Source organism: Globicephala melas, chromosome 5 (assembly GCF_963455315.2).
Source record: "Globicephala melas chromosome 5, mGloMel1.2, whole genome shotgun sequence".
In the NCBI taxonomy this organism is placed as follows: domain Eukaryota; kingdom Metazoa; phylum Chordata; class Mammalia; order Artiodactyla; family Delphinidae; genus Globicephala; species Globicephala melas.
Window position 1 is genome coordinate 95913981 of NC_083318.1, and position 15045 is coordinate 95929025.

General features: G+C 35.6%; 1 protein-coding gene across 2 annotated transcripts in view; it reads left to right on the top strand.

The window, feature by feature from the left end:
- BMP2K (BMP2 inducible kinase) overlaps positions 1–15045 on the top strand; it is a 125971-nt gene that overhangs the window by 93673 nt on the left and 17253 nt on the right. The window contains exons 11-15 of one of the 2 annotated variants that reach the window (XM_030877962.2): positions 1397–1581; positions 2993–3091; positions 3989–4173; positions 6629–6786; positions 13556–13666. In XM_030877962.2, the coding sequence (XP_030733822.2) occupies positions 1397–1581; positions 2993–3091; positions 3989–4173; positions 6629–6786; positions 13556–13666 (738 nt within the window). The remainder of the gene's footprint in view (positions 1–1396; positions 1582–2992; positions 3092–3988; positions 4174–6628; positions 6787–13555; positions 13667–15045) is intronic. The other variant, XM_030877963.2, reaches the window with a different exon arrangement.

Sequence of the window (15045 nt, forward strand, 5' to 3'; positions counted from 1 at the left end):
ATGTGTTTATTGGCAATCTGTATATCTTCTTTGGAGAAATGTCTATTTAGGTCTTCTGCCTGTTTTTGGATTGGATTTTTCGTTTTTTTGATATTGAGCTGCATGAGCTGCTTGTAAATTTTGGAGATTAATCCTTTGTCAGTTGCTTCATTTGCAAATATTTTCTCCCATTCTGAGGGTTGTCTTTTCTTCTTGTTTATGGTTTCCTTTGCTGTGCAAAAGTTTTTAAGTTTCATTAGGTCCATTTGTTTATTTTTGTTTTTATTTCCATTTCTCTAGGAGGTGGGTCAAAAAGGATTGTGCTGTGATTTATGTCATAGAGTGTTCTGCCTATGTTTTCCTCTAAGAGTTTGATAGTTTCTGGCCTTACATTTAGGTCTTGAATCCATTTTGAGTTTATTTTTGTGTATGCTGTTAGGGAGTGTTCTAATTTCATTCTTTTACATGTAGCTGTCCAGTTTTCCCAGCACCACTTATTGAAGAGACTGTCTTTTCTGCACTGTATATTCTTAAGGCCTGTGGAGGTTTGAAGACATTAACATTGATGAAAAAGAATCCTTCTCTCTCTCTTCTTGCACTCTCCGTCCTTTTCTCCCCTTAGGGTTAAAGAGTCATATTTGAATTTATGGTAACTTGTTGGAAGAGAATATAGAAATTATAGTATATTGAATTTCCTCTTTTTGAAGTTGTCTGTCTCATCCTTTTTCGTTTATTTCAAAAGTTTATTCATAGGATTTTCCTATGGTAAAATTTATAAAGCTTATAAAAAAATGCCTGTTTAGGAGACAGTGTTAGTAGATTCACTACAGCAGCATTTATTGAACATCTGTTATGTAAAAAGTTCTTTGGGGCACTAAAAGAAATAATAAATAAGTCTTCACCCCATCCTTCAGTTAGGAAATAACCATGTAAACAATTAATATGTGCAAGGCAAAAAGAAACTTTATAAACTGAGTGGAAGCACTAAAGGAAGGAAGAAGGAAGAGAGATTTGAGATAAACTTTAAAGGTAAGAAGAGTTGTAGTGGGTGGAAAGTGGCATTTTAGACAGAGAATCATGTCAGCAAAGATGCAGACTCGTGATGGTGCATGATACAGTTGAGAAATGTGGAGCATTTCAAATTGGCATGGTTGGTGTGTTCATGGAGAGATGAAGTGTGAAAGATTAAGTGTTTCTGAGATGTTGACTTGTTCACGAGTGGTAACTGACAAAATTAACTTTCATGGATACTTTTATTATAGTAAATAATCCCTTTAGACTATACGCACATGGAAGTTTCTATAAGATGAGGATATGAATGCCTTGGTTAATGATTATTGGAATGCGTGTTTTGAAATGCAGCCATTTTATTGAAGTCATGAGTATGTTAATGTAAGTTTTCGGACACCTCTTATAGGAGCGCTGAGACCTGGAAATGGCCCTGAGATTTTACTGGGTCAGGGGCCCACTCAGCAGCCTCCACAGCAGCATCGAGTACTTCAGCAGTTACAGCAGGGAGACTGGAGATTGCAGCAGCTTCATCTGCAGCATCGTCATCCTCAGCAGCAGCAGCAGCTACTTCAGGATGCTTATATGCAGCAGGTGATCCTTTCATTACTTGAGATACAGAAATACTGTTGTGGAATTCATGCCGCTCTTGAATAGCAGTGAATTCCCTTTTGTATCATGGGTACTTTGAACTGTAGATTGGAGTAAACATTTTGCTCAGTTTCCTGATTATTAAAAGAATATGTAGTTTGGACTTCTGTAGTGGTGCAGTGGTTAAAAGTCAGCCTGCCAATGCAGGGGACACGGGTTCGAGTCCTGGTCCGGGAAGATCCCACATGCCAGGGAGCAACTAAGCCCGTGTGCCACAACTACTGAGCCCACATGCCACAGCTACTGAAGCCTGCATGCCTAGAGCTTACGCTCCACAACAAGAGAAGCCACTGCAGTGAGAAGCCTGAGCACCACAACGAAGAGCAGCCCCCACTCGACGCAGCTAGAGAAAGCCTTCTCACAGCAGTGAAGACCCAACGCAGCCAAAAATAAATAAAAAATTTTAAAAAAAGAATATATATTTTATTTGCATTCTGTGAGATACTCAAGAATACTCCTGTTGTAATAGGTTGTATCGTGGCTTTTTGAAGCAAACGATGTTCACCCAGTCATTTGGCATTGCAAATAAGTACTGCAATTTATGATGAATATTATCTTTTTCAGATTACATTTTGAGTTCATATATATAGCCTAATAATGTTATTGTTGGAAAGGTGATATTAAGACTTTCAGAAGTAATATTGTCTTAGGTTTTTGTTATTTTTTCTTTTTTTGCCTTTGTTGGGTGTGTGTGTGTGTGTGTGTGTGTGTGTGTGTGTGTAGGGTTGGCATTTACAGTTGGAAGGGACATAGAAAAATATGACCTGAAGTTCTAGTCTGTCCTTTGCCTCATCAGAACCTGCGCATCTCTAGTTAGCACTAAACTATTTTAAATTTAATGACTGTCATCATCATCCTTCCATCATTTTCTGAACTATTTTTGAGCCAGTTTATATGTATGCTACTTCTCATGGGTGTACCCCGTCCTCTGGTCTTGACTGATAGACCCAGAGTGGAGGATAGTTAAATAGGGGTGCCATTGGATGGCCAGAAGATATCATTGAAGGGGAGACAGAGGATCTTGGGAATTTACTGTAATGGTTCCTGGACACAAGTCACTTCAGGGGTCTTCATTAGCTGGTAAACGTGTTTAGGTTTAGGTTTCTTCCAGACATCCTTAAACTGTGCTGGAGATGGTTTTAGTTGAATCTGTTATGTTTCATTGATAATTTTGAAACCAATTCCAATAAGCTGATTTAAGTTATAGTCACTTACTGACTATAGGTATCTTACATTAGTGTTTGGACTATTGAGTACCCAAGTCATTGTTATGGTAAGATCAATACCTAAAAAAAAAGGTTCTCGCACAAAAAAGGCATGAGTAATACTGATGAGTTTGTTTTTCCAATTGTAGTATCAACATGCAGTGCAACAGCAACAGATACTTCAACAACAGTTTTTAATGCATTCAGTATATCAGCCTCAACCTTCTGCATCACAGTATCCTACAATGGTAAGCGTTATGTAATTTCTAGAGATTTCTCTCTGAGTATACATTCCAGTGTTGGAATTCACAGTACGAATTGTATTATTCAGAATTTAATAATTCAGAATCAACTCGTTAGTTTATTAACATGTATTTTATCAAAGCCAGATATGTATTCTTAAGCAGCTTTACGTTGGGCTGAACGTGGATCTGGCACATCTTATCTGATAGTATAAGGAGATGATTGGTTACCCAGGATCTCTTGTCATATGTCTCTCTCATTTGGCAAATGTCTGTTGAAGAAAAGAAAAGAAAAGAAACCCAAAGGAAAGTTGCATTTGCTTCAGAGAATAGTTTGACCTGTTTTTACAGCAACTGCTATACCAAGTGACTTTAAACTACCATATCGTTTTTTATTAAACTATTTAAAGGAGAATTTTTGAAACCTGCCAGGTGACGCTAACTTTCCAGTTCCTTTTTTTTTTAATTGAGGTATAATTGACATAAGATTATATTCGTTTACCTGAAACTGTCTACCTGAGATAACGTAATATTTCGATATTTGGATATATTACAAAATGATCACCACAGTAAGTCCAGTTAAACAACTTCTTAAATAGATTTATTTCTGTTTTGGTTTTTTGGCCGCCAGGCATGTGGGATCTTAGTTCCCCCAGGGATCGAACCCGCTCTCCCTGCCCTGGAAGGCAAAGTCTTAACCACTGGACCACCAGGGGAGTCCTTTAGATTTATTTCACCTTGTAGTTTTCTAGTAGCGAGCCGCTCCTTCAGATAAAAATTGTTTTTCATGTTTCTGATTTTGTTGCCAGTGTGAAAAGGAAAGAGCATAGTAAATAGGGGCAATGCTAACAGTGCTTTAGTGACCTTGAGCATTGTTTTGTATAACGGCATTTTTTGTTTCAGATGCAGCAGTATCAGCAGGCTTTCTTGCAGCAGCAAATGCTAGCTCAACATCAGCAGTCTCAACAACAGGCATCACCAGAATATCTCACTTCCCCTCAAGAGTTCTCACCAGCCTTAGTGTCCTACACTTCATCACTTCCAGCTCAGGTTGGAACCATAATGGACTCCTCTTATAGTGCCAATAGGCAAGTATTTTTCCACTGAATACAAAGGAAATTATTGTGGCAGTGGGTGTTATCATGGAGTAGAGTCACTAAGTGGCTCCTGAATTAATTTAGAGCCCATCTTAGAGTTCCCTTTGTTCTCTTACTAGTCCTCTCTCCTGACCCCTTTGCATCTCCATCCTTCTTTCCATTTCCATCAGTTAATTCTGCTAACGGCTATTTGCAAATAAGGCTTAGCAACATCCAGCAGCATTTAAGGCTAAGAAAATTATTAGCTTATATGTTAAGACATTCTTTGTTTGACAAACTTAGTACTTTAAAACGATGATAACCATTTATTATCTCACACACTTTCTTTGGATCAGGAATTTAGGAGTAGCTTACCTGTATGGTTATGACCAGGGCAGGGTCTCTCATGAGGTTACAGTTAAGATGTTGGCTGGGGCTGCAGTCCGCTGAAAGCTTGCCTGGTACTGGTGGATCTGTTTGTAAGGTCACTCACATGGCTTTGGGCAGGAGGCCTCAGTTTTTTGTCACATGGATCTCTCTAAAAGGCTGCTTGAGTATTCTCTTTGGCAAAATCAAAGACTGTTTTGAACAAGGAATTGTTTATTCTGGTTTCTTTCAGAACACGTGGTCCAAAAGAGAGGGCAAGGAGGAACCTTTGATGCCTTTTATGATCTAGTCTCAGAAGTCACACGTTGGCACTTCCACCATATTTCATTTGTTATCTGAGTCACTAGATCTAGCCCACATTCAAGGGCAGGGGAATTTGGTTCCACCCTTTGAAGGGAGGAGTGTCAAAGAACTTGCAGACGTATTTTAGCACGTGTTTGAAGTGTAGGTTAACGTGACACCCTCCCTTGAGTTACAGTCTACGAAGAAGAATCCATAAATTCATTCCAGGAACAGGAGGAAGATGATTCAGATCGGGAATTCTAAAGTTGTAAAAGGATCATTGACAGGCAGGAGGGGCATGCCCATTTCTCTTTGAGTTTTAACCTCTCTTATCTGTGTTTCTAGAACTTGGAAAGTCCTTGAAGGTAGTTTTGGAATTAGAGATGGGATTCCTTCATACGGAGGCAGTTGATGCATTCCTAGAGTGTGTTCTAAACTGAATTACATTTATTATTAAGATACCTAAGTTATATTTACTAGAAAGACTATCTACTAGTTGGCCAATTCTAGCTTTCAGTGAGTGTTCAAACGTTCCATTCTTGGCTCAACTATACTGAAGGGGCTTGGGCTTGGGGATTAAATGGGCAACTTTTGCCCTTTCTTCCCTTTCAAGATCTGTGTGGTGGCAATGGAAGTGAGCTCCCAAGGGGAAGGTGAATTTAAGGGGATGAGTCAAGGCTTGCAAAATTGAGATACTTCTTTAGAAGCACATAGAGATTCTCCCTCCATTACCGGTGTTAGAAGGTCTGGATCTGAATTGTTAAATGAACTTGACAACTTTGTTATACTGCCTCGTGCCTATGCTGTATTTCCAGGCTGGGTTGAGGGAGAGGTACCCAGGTATTCTTAGGTTAAGAAGGCTTTAAACTCTCATCTTCTATTAAAAGCCAAGAGGCCTATTGGATAAATTTCATAGAACCAGTAGTCCTAGGCTCCAGACTATAGATTTTTTTGTTGTTGTTTGTTTGTTTGTTTTTGCGGTATGCGGGCCTCTCACTGTTGTGGCCTCTCCCGTTGCGGAGCACAGGCTCCGGACGCGCAGGCTCAGCGGCCATGGCTCACGGGCCCAGCTGCTCTGCGGCATGTGGGATCTTCCCGGACCGGGGCACGAACCCGTGTCCCCTGCATCCGCAGGCCGACTCTCAACCACTGCGCCACCAGGGAAGCCCCAGACTATAGATATTTTAAACACCACGAATAATTTATTATATAGAAAATAACCCTCCTCTAGTTTTAGGCAATTCATAAAGCAATTCTAGCAGCTCACCTTTTGTTGGTAGCTATGTAGAGAATGTCTTTGTCAAAAGGAAAATTATTGTGATGTCTCTCAGCATAACCAGGACATAAAATCACCTTATTCAGTAGTGATTTTAGAGTGATACTGTTTGATATGGGAACTGATTTTCACTTTAAGGTTTATTCACTATGATAAATAATAGTTAATATTTAATGAGTGCTTATTTATTTATTTATGTTCTCTCTGCTTTACATGTATTAAATCATTTAATCTTCCCAGTAACCCTATGAGGTGGATACTGCTACTCTTGTTTCACAGATAAGGAAGTTGAGACCTAGAGAAGTTAAGGAACTTGCCCAAGGGTACACAGCTAGTGACCTTTATGGAGGTGATTCAAATCCCATGTGGTCTCCTTTCCAATCCATGCCCTTACTGCCACCTCCATCATAATAAAATCATCTGCTTTTCCAAGTGTTTATAAAGTATGAACTAGGAAACTTTAAAATTTTCAATTATAATGTATTTTTTTCCTCCTTTTTCCTCTCTTAATTTTTATTCTAGGTCAGTTGCTGATAAAGAGGCAGTTGCAAATATTACAAATCAGAAGAACATCAGTAACCCACCTGATATGTCAGGGTGGAATCCTTTTGGAGAGGATAATTTCTCCAAGTTAACAGAAGAGGAACTGTTGGACAGAGAATTTGACCTTCTGAGATCAAGTAAGGGACACTTGAAGGCTTATTTTGCTTCACAGTAAAATAACAGCTCTATAATTATTCAGCAAGGCCAAAGACTGTTTTGGGATGGTAAAGAGAAAATTCTTTTTGTGCATTTGAGGGCAAAATTCAGGCCATCTTCTTTTACATATACTATCAAACTATATTGTGTGCTTTAGAAATCAATTGCTTGATAGTAGCTGTTAAACCCAAGATTGCTGATAATATGCTAATTCCGAGCACTTAAATACTGCATATCTTTGAATGTTAATTCAGAAATCTCCAAAAAATGGAAAATTAATGCTCAAATAAAAAGGGAGAGATTAGTATCTTGCCTTACTAATCATTTTGCAGCTCTGTTTTCTTGCACACTCAGTAGAAGATATTGTGGGTCTGAGATGCCCTTTGAAAGTGCCTGAAAGAAAACATGGCTACTACATTATGTTAATGTTTTGTAATGTCCCTTTAATGAGTGGTGACATAAACGGGCTGCCTTGTTGTCCTGGTATGGCAAAAGTGAAATAAATTCTTTTCCATTTTAAATCAGATATCTCAATGTTTTTACTTGCAGTCATTGCCTTATCTTAAACTACCTAATATATATGTCAAGTCTCACTATACATATTTTAGAAGTTATTTTTTGGAAAAGGTATGTATGGAGTATTTTGGGGAGGTTGCAAAACAGTAGCAAAAAGCTCACTCCTGGAGAGTCTATAGATAATTGTCAGGTTTCTGAGTCTTGGGGGTGTGTGTGTGCACGTGTGTGTCCAGTGTGTTTCCCCATTTTGCATGTGAAAAGAGGGTCTTGATGGTCCCTAGGTATAGTTCCTAGTTTCTATTTTATTTTAGGTAACTGGCCTTATGAGAACATTAATTAGATGAAGTACTTTGTTCCAAATTGGTATATATTTTATATAAAGTTTGTAAATGCCCTGAATTCATGTAAGAATAGTTGTTTGGAATTTAAATTGGTATTTTACATATTGGTTATATGATTATGAAAAATTAAATTGATTAAATGCAGATATAAAAATGAGTTCTGAGCCTTTAATAAAGGTTTGTTGACTTTGGTAAAACCAATCTTACATTTTTTTTTTATTAAAAAAATTTGTTTTAAACTACAACATTTTTGTTTGGCATTTTTCCTACAATTTATGTTGAGTGGTCCCCAAAGCAAGATATTTAAAAAAGGAAGTAAAATATCTCTTTCCTTTAGGGAGATGATAGGGAGATACAGGGGATAACCAATCATTGTAATTTACAGAATTATTTTTAAAGCAAAAGGGAGAATTAAGATATTCATTTTAATGTATTCTGACCAGGATAGTAACTAAGGTTTGCTAAATCAGTGTTTTCTACTCTTTGGGTGAACGTTCCCCTCCCCACTGTTTTTAAAAAATAAATCAGTTTATGGAATGGGTAAAGTATTCACATTTTTTTGTGCCTTATAAAAATGTTATTCTAAGCTCCCTAGAATTTGTAGTGACACCCAAGTGTTAGTTACTTTGCATAGGCAAGAATGGCATACAAATATTCATGTATACCTAACTTCATAAAAATTGGATTTAGCATGTAAAACTCTTAACCAGCTATTTGCTTTCAAACTTTAAGGTCTGATTACATGTGTAATTTGTGTATGTGTTTGTATACACATGTGTATGCCAAGAGAGTTCAGACTTCATTGCAGCATTAGATATGGAAAGATACTAAGTTCCAAATGTCAGTGCAGGAGGAACTTTATCTGAAGGTCAGACATGGAGCAACTCAGCCATTTGGGAAACTGCCTAGATGGTCCCCGAGCTATTGAAATCACTGTCACAAGGACAGTGTACTGAAATTGGCACATAGCACCAGAAAACGTGAATTCTGATACCTGGCCAAGTCATTTAACTAGGTTTACCTCTGTAAAGTCACTTAACTGCTGTTTCACTTACTTATTTATAAACTGGGTATAATGATGCTTACTTCATAGGGTTGTCAAGAAGATTAAATAATGTCTTTAAAGAGTCTGGGCACTCCATAAATGTCACCTCTGCTTTTCTCACCTTCTGTATAAGTCTTTGGGCTCTGACTCCTGAGGTTATTGCTCTATAACCAGCATTTAAAAATTATATCTAAACTGTCAGGTTTCTCAGCTGGCAATTAAAAAAACCAAATAGAAGGGGCTTTGTGGGCAAACACATCAACAGCAGAAGTGATGTATGACAGCATGGAAAGAGATGGAAAAATGTCTGGTTTTCCCTTAATAATTGATAGTTATAGTAATGGGGTTCAAAAAAGCTGAAATGTCTTTAATAAAGTTTATAAAGAAATCAATAAAGTATAGAATATAGTTTAGAAAGATTTCCTCCCAGATTTGACTTTATTGTAATATTGAGTCATCTTAGCACCCGTTTCACTCACAACCAATAAGGTATCTAATATTTGATCTACTTGATAAGGGTTTAAATTACACCGATGAGCAAAAGACCTCTTCTAGAACCTTAAGAGTTTCAGTAGACTAACGGTGTAATGAAAATTGATTGTTGGTCATTACTGGTTGGTTCCTCTGTCCCTATCAACTTTTTCCAAAATGAATAAATTATCAATGTGTTTGGAATATCAAATTTATCTTTTTTCTCAGCACAGATATTTATCAACAATTTTTCAAAGTCCTTTCTGAGATTTTTTATATTTGGCTTATGAAAGCTTTCCAGTGAGAAACTGAATACTTTTATGTATGGTCCTTAAAAATATAGGCATTGCCCATGTAATGATTGTTCAGAATAAAACATTGCCATTTGAGGTTTTAGTTTTTAAATGGTATGTGGTTATTTATTTAAAAAAAAAGCAAAAAGATGTGCTGTCTAGGAAATATTTTACTTGTGTGTATTTTCCAGAAGGTAATTTAAAAATTATATTTTGAAATACTAAAATTCCAAGATACCAGTAACTGGTGATAAAAAAACTGGTTTTTTAGTGATCTGTAAGAGAACAGTTGAATCCAGCTGGCAAAGGGATTTAACATATAAAATATAAATCAAATTCTTCTTGCTTTTGCTTTCAGTGTAACAATATTTATGGTTTGGAATTTTTTACCTGTTCCTATTTAAGACTAAAACATTAAATCGAAATGAAGCGTTATTAATAAAGCTAGTCTCAGTATTTTTTACAGTTTAAGCTTGTATTTTTCATGGTCTTTTGTATCAAAGCATCCAGATTAGTATGTAAGCTTCAGAAATCTAATTGTCATAATATTTAATACATTAAACACGAATTAGAATATAGGTGTTTGCATTGGGAAAATTTTTAAGTTGCATTTGTTTGAATAGTTGTGTAGCTCTACATGTTAATTAAAAGTAATACTTGATGGAATATTGTTTTCTTGTTGATAGTGGATTTATTGTTTATTTCTGTTTAAAATTGCATCAAAATAACTAAAAGGAAGAAACTAAAGACTGTGGCTGCTTTGCATATTCTACTGAATGTGTTGGGTGTTTTTTTCTGAAGCCACAGTATGAAATAGATATAAACATCTGTATATATAGTTAGTTTGCTGTAAAACATTAACTCTCACCATTTTAAGCTGATTCAGACCTATCACTGTTCCTTTAGGGCAGAATAACAGAACTTTTCAGGTATATTAGAACAGTGTCAGAAGTATCAGATGAAGACTGTACTTTTAAACCTTATTCTTTAACCTTTTGGCTATTCAAGCCATTATCCATATAAGCTGCTGAATTAACTTTTTAGAGTATATTAATTTTCTGATGATAGTATGAAATACAGTTTGATTTTAGGATTTTAAAATCCTGTATTTTTGCCATCTGTATCCATTACAATTCTTGAAAAGATACTGTCTTTATTCAGCACACAATTCTTTTGGGAAGGCAGGAAGAGGTAAGTTTCTTATATTGGACAAATCAAGCTCAAGTTTTGCTCTAATGGAAAGAAAACCAGTTCTTTGAAAATGGAGCTTAAATACATTTTAGGGGTGACTATGTATTTGAAACTCTACATACCATTTTGTTAGTTTTTATTTATAGGTAATTGATAATTAAAAAAATTAATATGTATGTTTATCTTTTATTTTGTGCCCTGGGACCCAGATTATCATGTAAACTTTAGAAATCTAAATGGTTTTCTAAAAATCTTCCATGGAAAAATTGATCCTGTGTTTTTTGGAACAATGAGAGCATGATTCATTTTATAGTGAGTTTATTCTGCTTCCTGTTGTGAAATAATTGGATAAATGAACTTTGTATGGAAGAGTATCTTCATATTTTAACTTATGGGGACCCCATGTATAAAAAATATTTGTTTACCCCTACATGATAGTATTTGTACTCTTGTCATAACTACATGGTGCTGTTTATACATTTACCATGAATTTACCATAGATAGATGGAGATAATACATCACTGCATGAGGATTCAAAGAACTTTAGTGGTAACTTTGCATTTTTATATGCTGGGAACCATTGGAACAGTAGTGGTTTATAAACCTGGAGAATATGTTAATATGTAGATTCCCAAGCTTCTACTCAGATAATCTGATTCATTAGGTCTGTGATAGGACCCAGGTTTTATACAGGAGTATAAATACATTTTGTACGGGAGTCCTGGCAATTATGATGCAGATGGTTTAGGAAGGAAATCTGGTCCTGATTTTGACCTAAGTACCTATAAACTATATACTTACATGCAAATATATATATATATAAGTATAATTTTATCAGGGCCTGATAAAATTGGTAACCCACAGGTATCCTCTGTGATTCAGTGAATCTTAGGCCTCTCCTTAAAGTTTGATTATGGCTTCCCACCACAATAAATTAAAGACACCCTTGGTTATATAAGGTGTTCTCCAGCCTTATTTTTTCAGAAAGTTGCTATGAAAGTAACTTCTTTACAAGAAAATATGTTGGACAAGAAAATATGAAAAAGCTTTTTTTCGTAGTACAATCAGCATTTGTTACTGATTTCCTGAATTAAGTATGCAGTGAACACCTTGAAAAAGAACATCTAAAATAAATTTTCATTGTTATCCATTTCTGTATTGGATTTGAAAATAACCTCTTAAGTTTTGGAAATTTTATTTGTGCATAAATCAGTTGTCAGATGTGTTGCCTTAAAATATTAACTAGTGCTTCAAACAAAATTTTAAGTAAAAATTTAAACAACCTAAAATTTCGTGTGGATATTGCAGAATTAGTTTTAGCCATAAAAGCTCATAAATGTGTCATAAAGGTGTTTAAAGAATCAGTTGTCCATAGCAATAATTGAGTATTTTCAGGATATTGTAGACTCTAGGGCCTTGCCTTCTCAAGCTTGTGCTCCCTGGACCAGCAGTATCATGTCATCTGGAAGCCTGTTGAACTGCAGAATTTCAGGATCCATTGCAGAACCATCCAGTCAGAATCTGCATTTTAACAACTCCCAGGTGATTAGAATGCACATTAAATTTGAGAAGCACTGTCCTAGGAGATTGCTGCTTTAACTTGGGGCTTTTTGTTTCACTCTGCAGTTACGAGTCATTTTTAAAGAATTCTAATTCTATTTGGATTCTCCCTCCCCATCCTGCCATCCCTTAGGACTCAAATGAAACTAGCATAGTTTACCCATAGAATTCCTGGGAATATGAAAAGTATAGTCCTGGGAATGTTTAAAATATCTGTAAGGGCAAAATGGGTCCCTAATAGCATATGTTTGATTACCAAGAATCAGAGGATAGGCATTTTATAAAAATCCAGAAGTTCTCAACTGATAAAGTGCCTGCGATGTGCAGAGTTTAAGAGCAGGGAAAAATAATCACTACTAGGGAATTAGGATATATTAAATCTTCTTCAGAAATACCAGACCTGCTCCCACCCTCGAGCCTTTGCTCTAGCGCTTCCTCTGCCTGGTGTGTTCTTCCCCAGGTATCTACTCCTGCCTCCTTGGAGTCTTTTCTCACCTGGTACCTGTTAGAATCACTCTATTTCACTCTGTTTATTACTGCAACCTGTGTCTGCACCCTTAATTCCTTTTACCCTGCTCTACATTTTTCTCTCTAGCTTTAACAGTCTCTATTTCTCATGCTTGTTGCTTATCAGTCGTTTTTCCATGCCAGCATATAAACTCCATGAGGACAGGAGTCCTCTTTTTGTTTGCTATCGCATGCCCATTGTCTAGAACAGTGCCTGGCACATACTAGATGCTCAACTATTTGTTGAATGAAAAAATGAATTCTGTTGTTAAGACTTTTAATTTAGCAGAGAAATATCTATATCTTTGCATTTGTATGTATGAGAATGGTTTAACCAAGTAATATGAGAAATGAACAGTAACATAAAATGAAGTAACATATAGTGAATTACTTTTTATTGCTATTGAGAAATAGGATTTACCTATTTTATGAATGAATGACCATTTGCAATATTTTTTCCATATGTGCTTTCAGAGAAAGTTTGCCAAATATGTCTCTGTTTAATAATCTGGGTTTAACTTCAGATCCAATATGTCACAAGTTAAAGACACCTGGTATTTAAACAAACCAAATTAAGTTATTAGGTTAATTGTATTTAGTGAAATCTAGCACTGTGATTACATTGTTAAACTTGCCTTTGTAGCAACAAATATGTATTAAACTCAGGACTACCCACTAATACTTAAACAGATGAACTTTGAATCTCATATTTTTCAAGAAGGCTTTGTTTAATTTTCACTTTTATTTATACTGTATGCCGCTTTTAAATTTAAAGATCGTTTTGTTTTTATTTTATTTTTTGTTTTGTTTCATCTTATTTTTGCAGACAGGCTCGAGGAGAGAGCATCCTCAGATAAGAATGTAGAGCCACTTTCTGCTCCACATAACCATCCTCCAGAAGATCCTTTTGGTTCTGTTCCTTTCATTTCTCACTCAGGCAAGTTACATATGTAACATCATGACTATCAATAAAAAATACACACAAGAACAATAAGAGTAACAAGGGCAAAAACCCTTATTATAAAGCCAAAGTAGGAATCAGGTTTTAGTTACAGCAAATAGAACAGAAAATTATTTTAACCTTTAGCCATCCTAGTTTTCCTAATGTTCTTTCCATTGGGTTATTCAATTTGTGCCTTTTGCAAACACAGAAAAATGCTGATTTGCGTAGTAGAACCATAACTGGTTCTTTCTACCTCGACTATTGGATAGTATTGAAAAATTTCATGCATGAAAATATCTCTCACTTTTATATACTTAAAATACATTTATAGACATTTTTATTCTTAGCTTTTGCTTAAAAATCCTGTTTTCCTAGTTTATACATGCTCTCTTGTAGCTGTGTTTAAAAAGTTTTAGTGACTTTGTTACAACTTGTGACAAAGTACCTATTTTCTTCTTACTCCTTTGATTTCAATCCAGAATTTAATTATTCACCATTTAAGAATATTTGTGATAATATTTTCAAAGTAATTACCTAGTTAATGCTGTCGAAGATACTAGGATGGAATAGGATCCCACTTTGGCATAAATGGATTTTTGAGTTTGTATAGTTAGAGTGGAAAAACTGAGTTTAATCTTAGAAAAGGGAAATGCATTGGAAGAAATTATGCTTTACTAGAAGGTAAAGGTTTTGTTTAATATATTCAAGGTAATTGTCAGCTATGTTCTTTGGTTCTGTTTCATTTATTTCTCACTCAGGCAAGTAAAATATGTGACATCATCACTACCATTTAAAAGAACTTCATACAAGAGAGAACAGTAACAAAAGAAAAGCATTGTGAATGTAAAGCCAAAATAAGAAATAGGTGTTCAGGATTTCTGATAATACACTGAAGCAATGTTATAGCCTTTCAACATTCAGATTTGGTTATCCAGAACAGTACAGTAACTAAGAGTGTTTCTATATACTTTGATGTTCCATATTTTTACTCTTTGCCGTTTATTGAATAAGCAATCCATATTTTTGTCATTTTCTGTTAGCTTCCGTCAGATTATCTTTTTCATGAATGATATGAAATCATTAACTGGGGAAGACAATTTACTGTGTCAGTTTACTTAATATGTATAGATGCACTCCCTCACACCCCCAGTACCCTAGGTCAAAAACTGTTACTGTTTTTTGTTTTTTTTTTTTTTAAATAATAGCTCAAATGGTCTTTATAAATTCTCAAGAACATGGTACTCACTGACTTCAGATAGTGATCTGTTTGTGGCAGAAAGCGGTTTCAGTACTAGCTCTTTTTCATACCCTAGAAGGAATTACATAATCCCCTTCAGGTTTGTACATATCTATGCAACTTCTTGTCTGTTCTT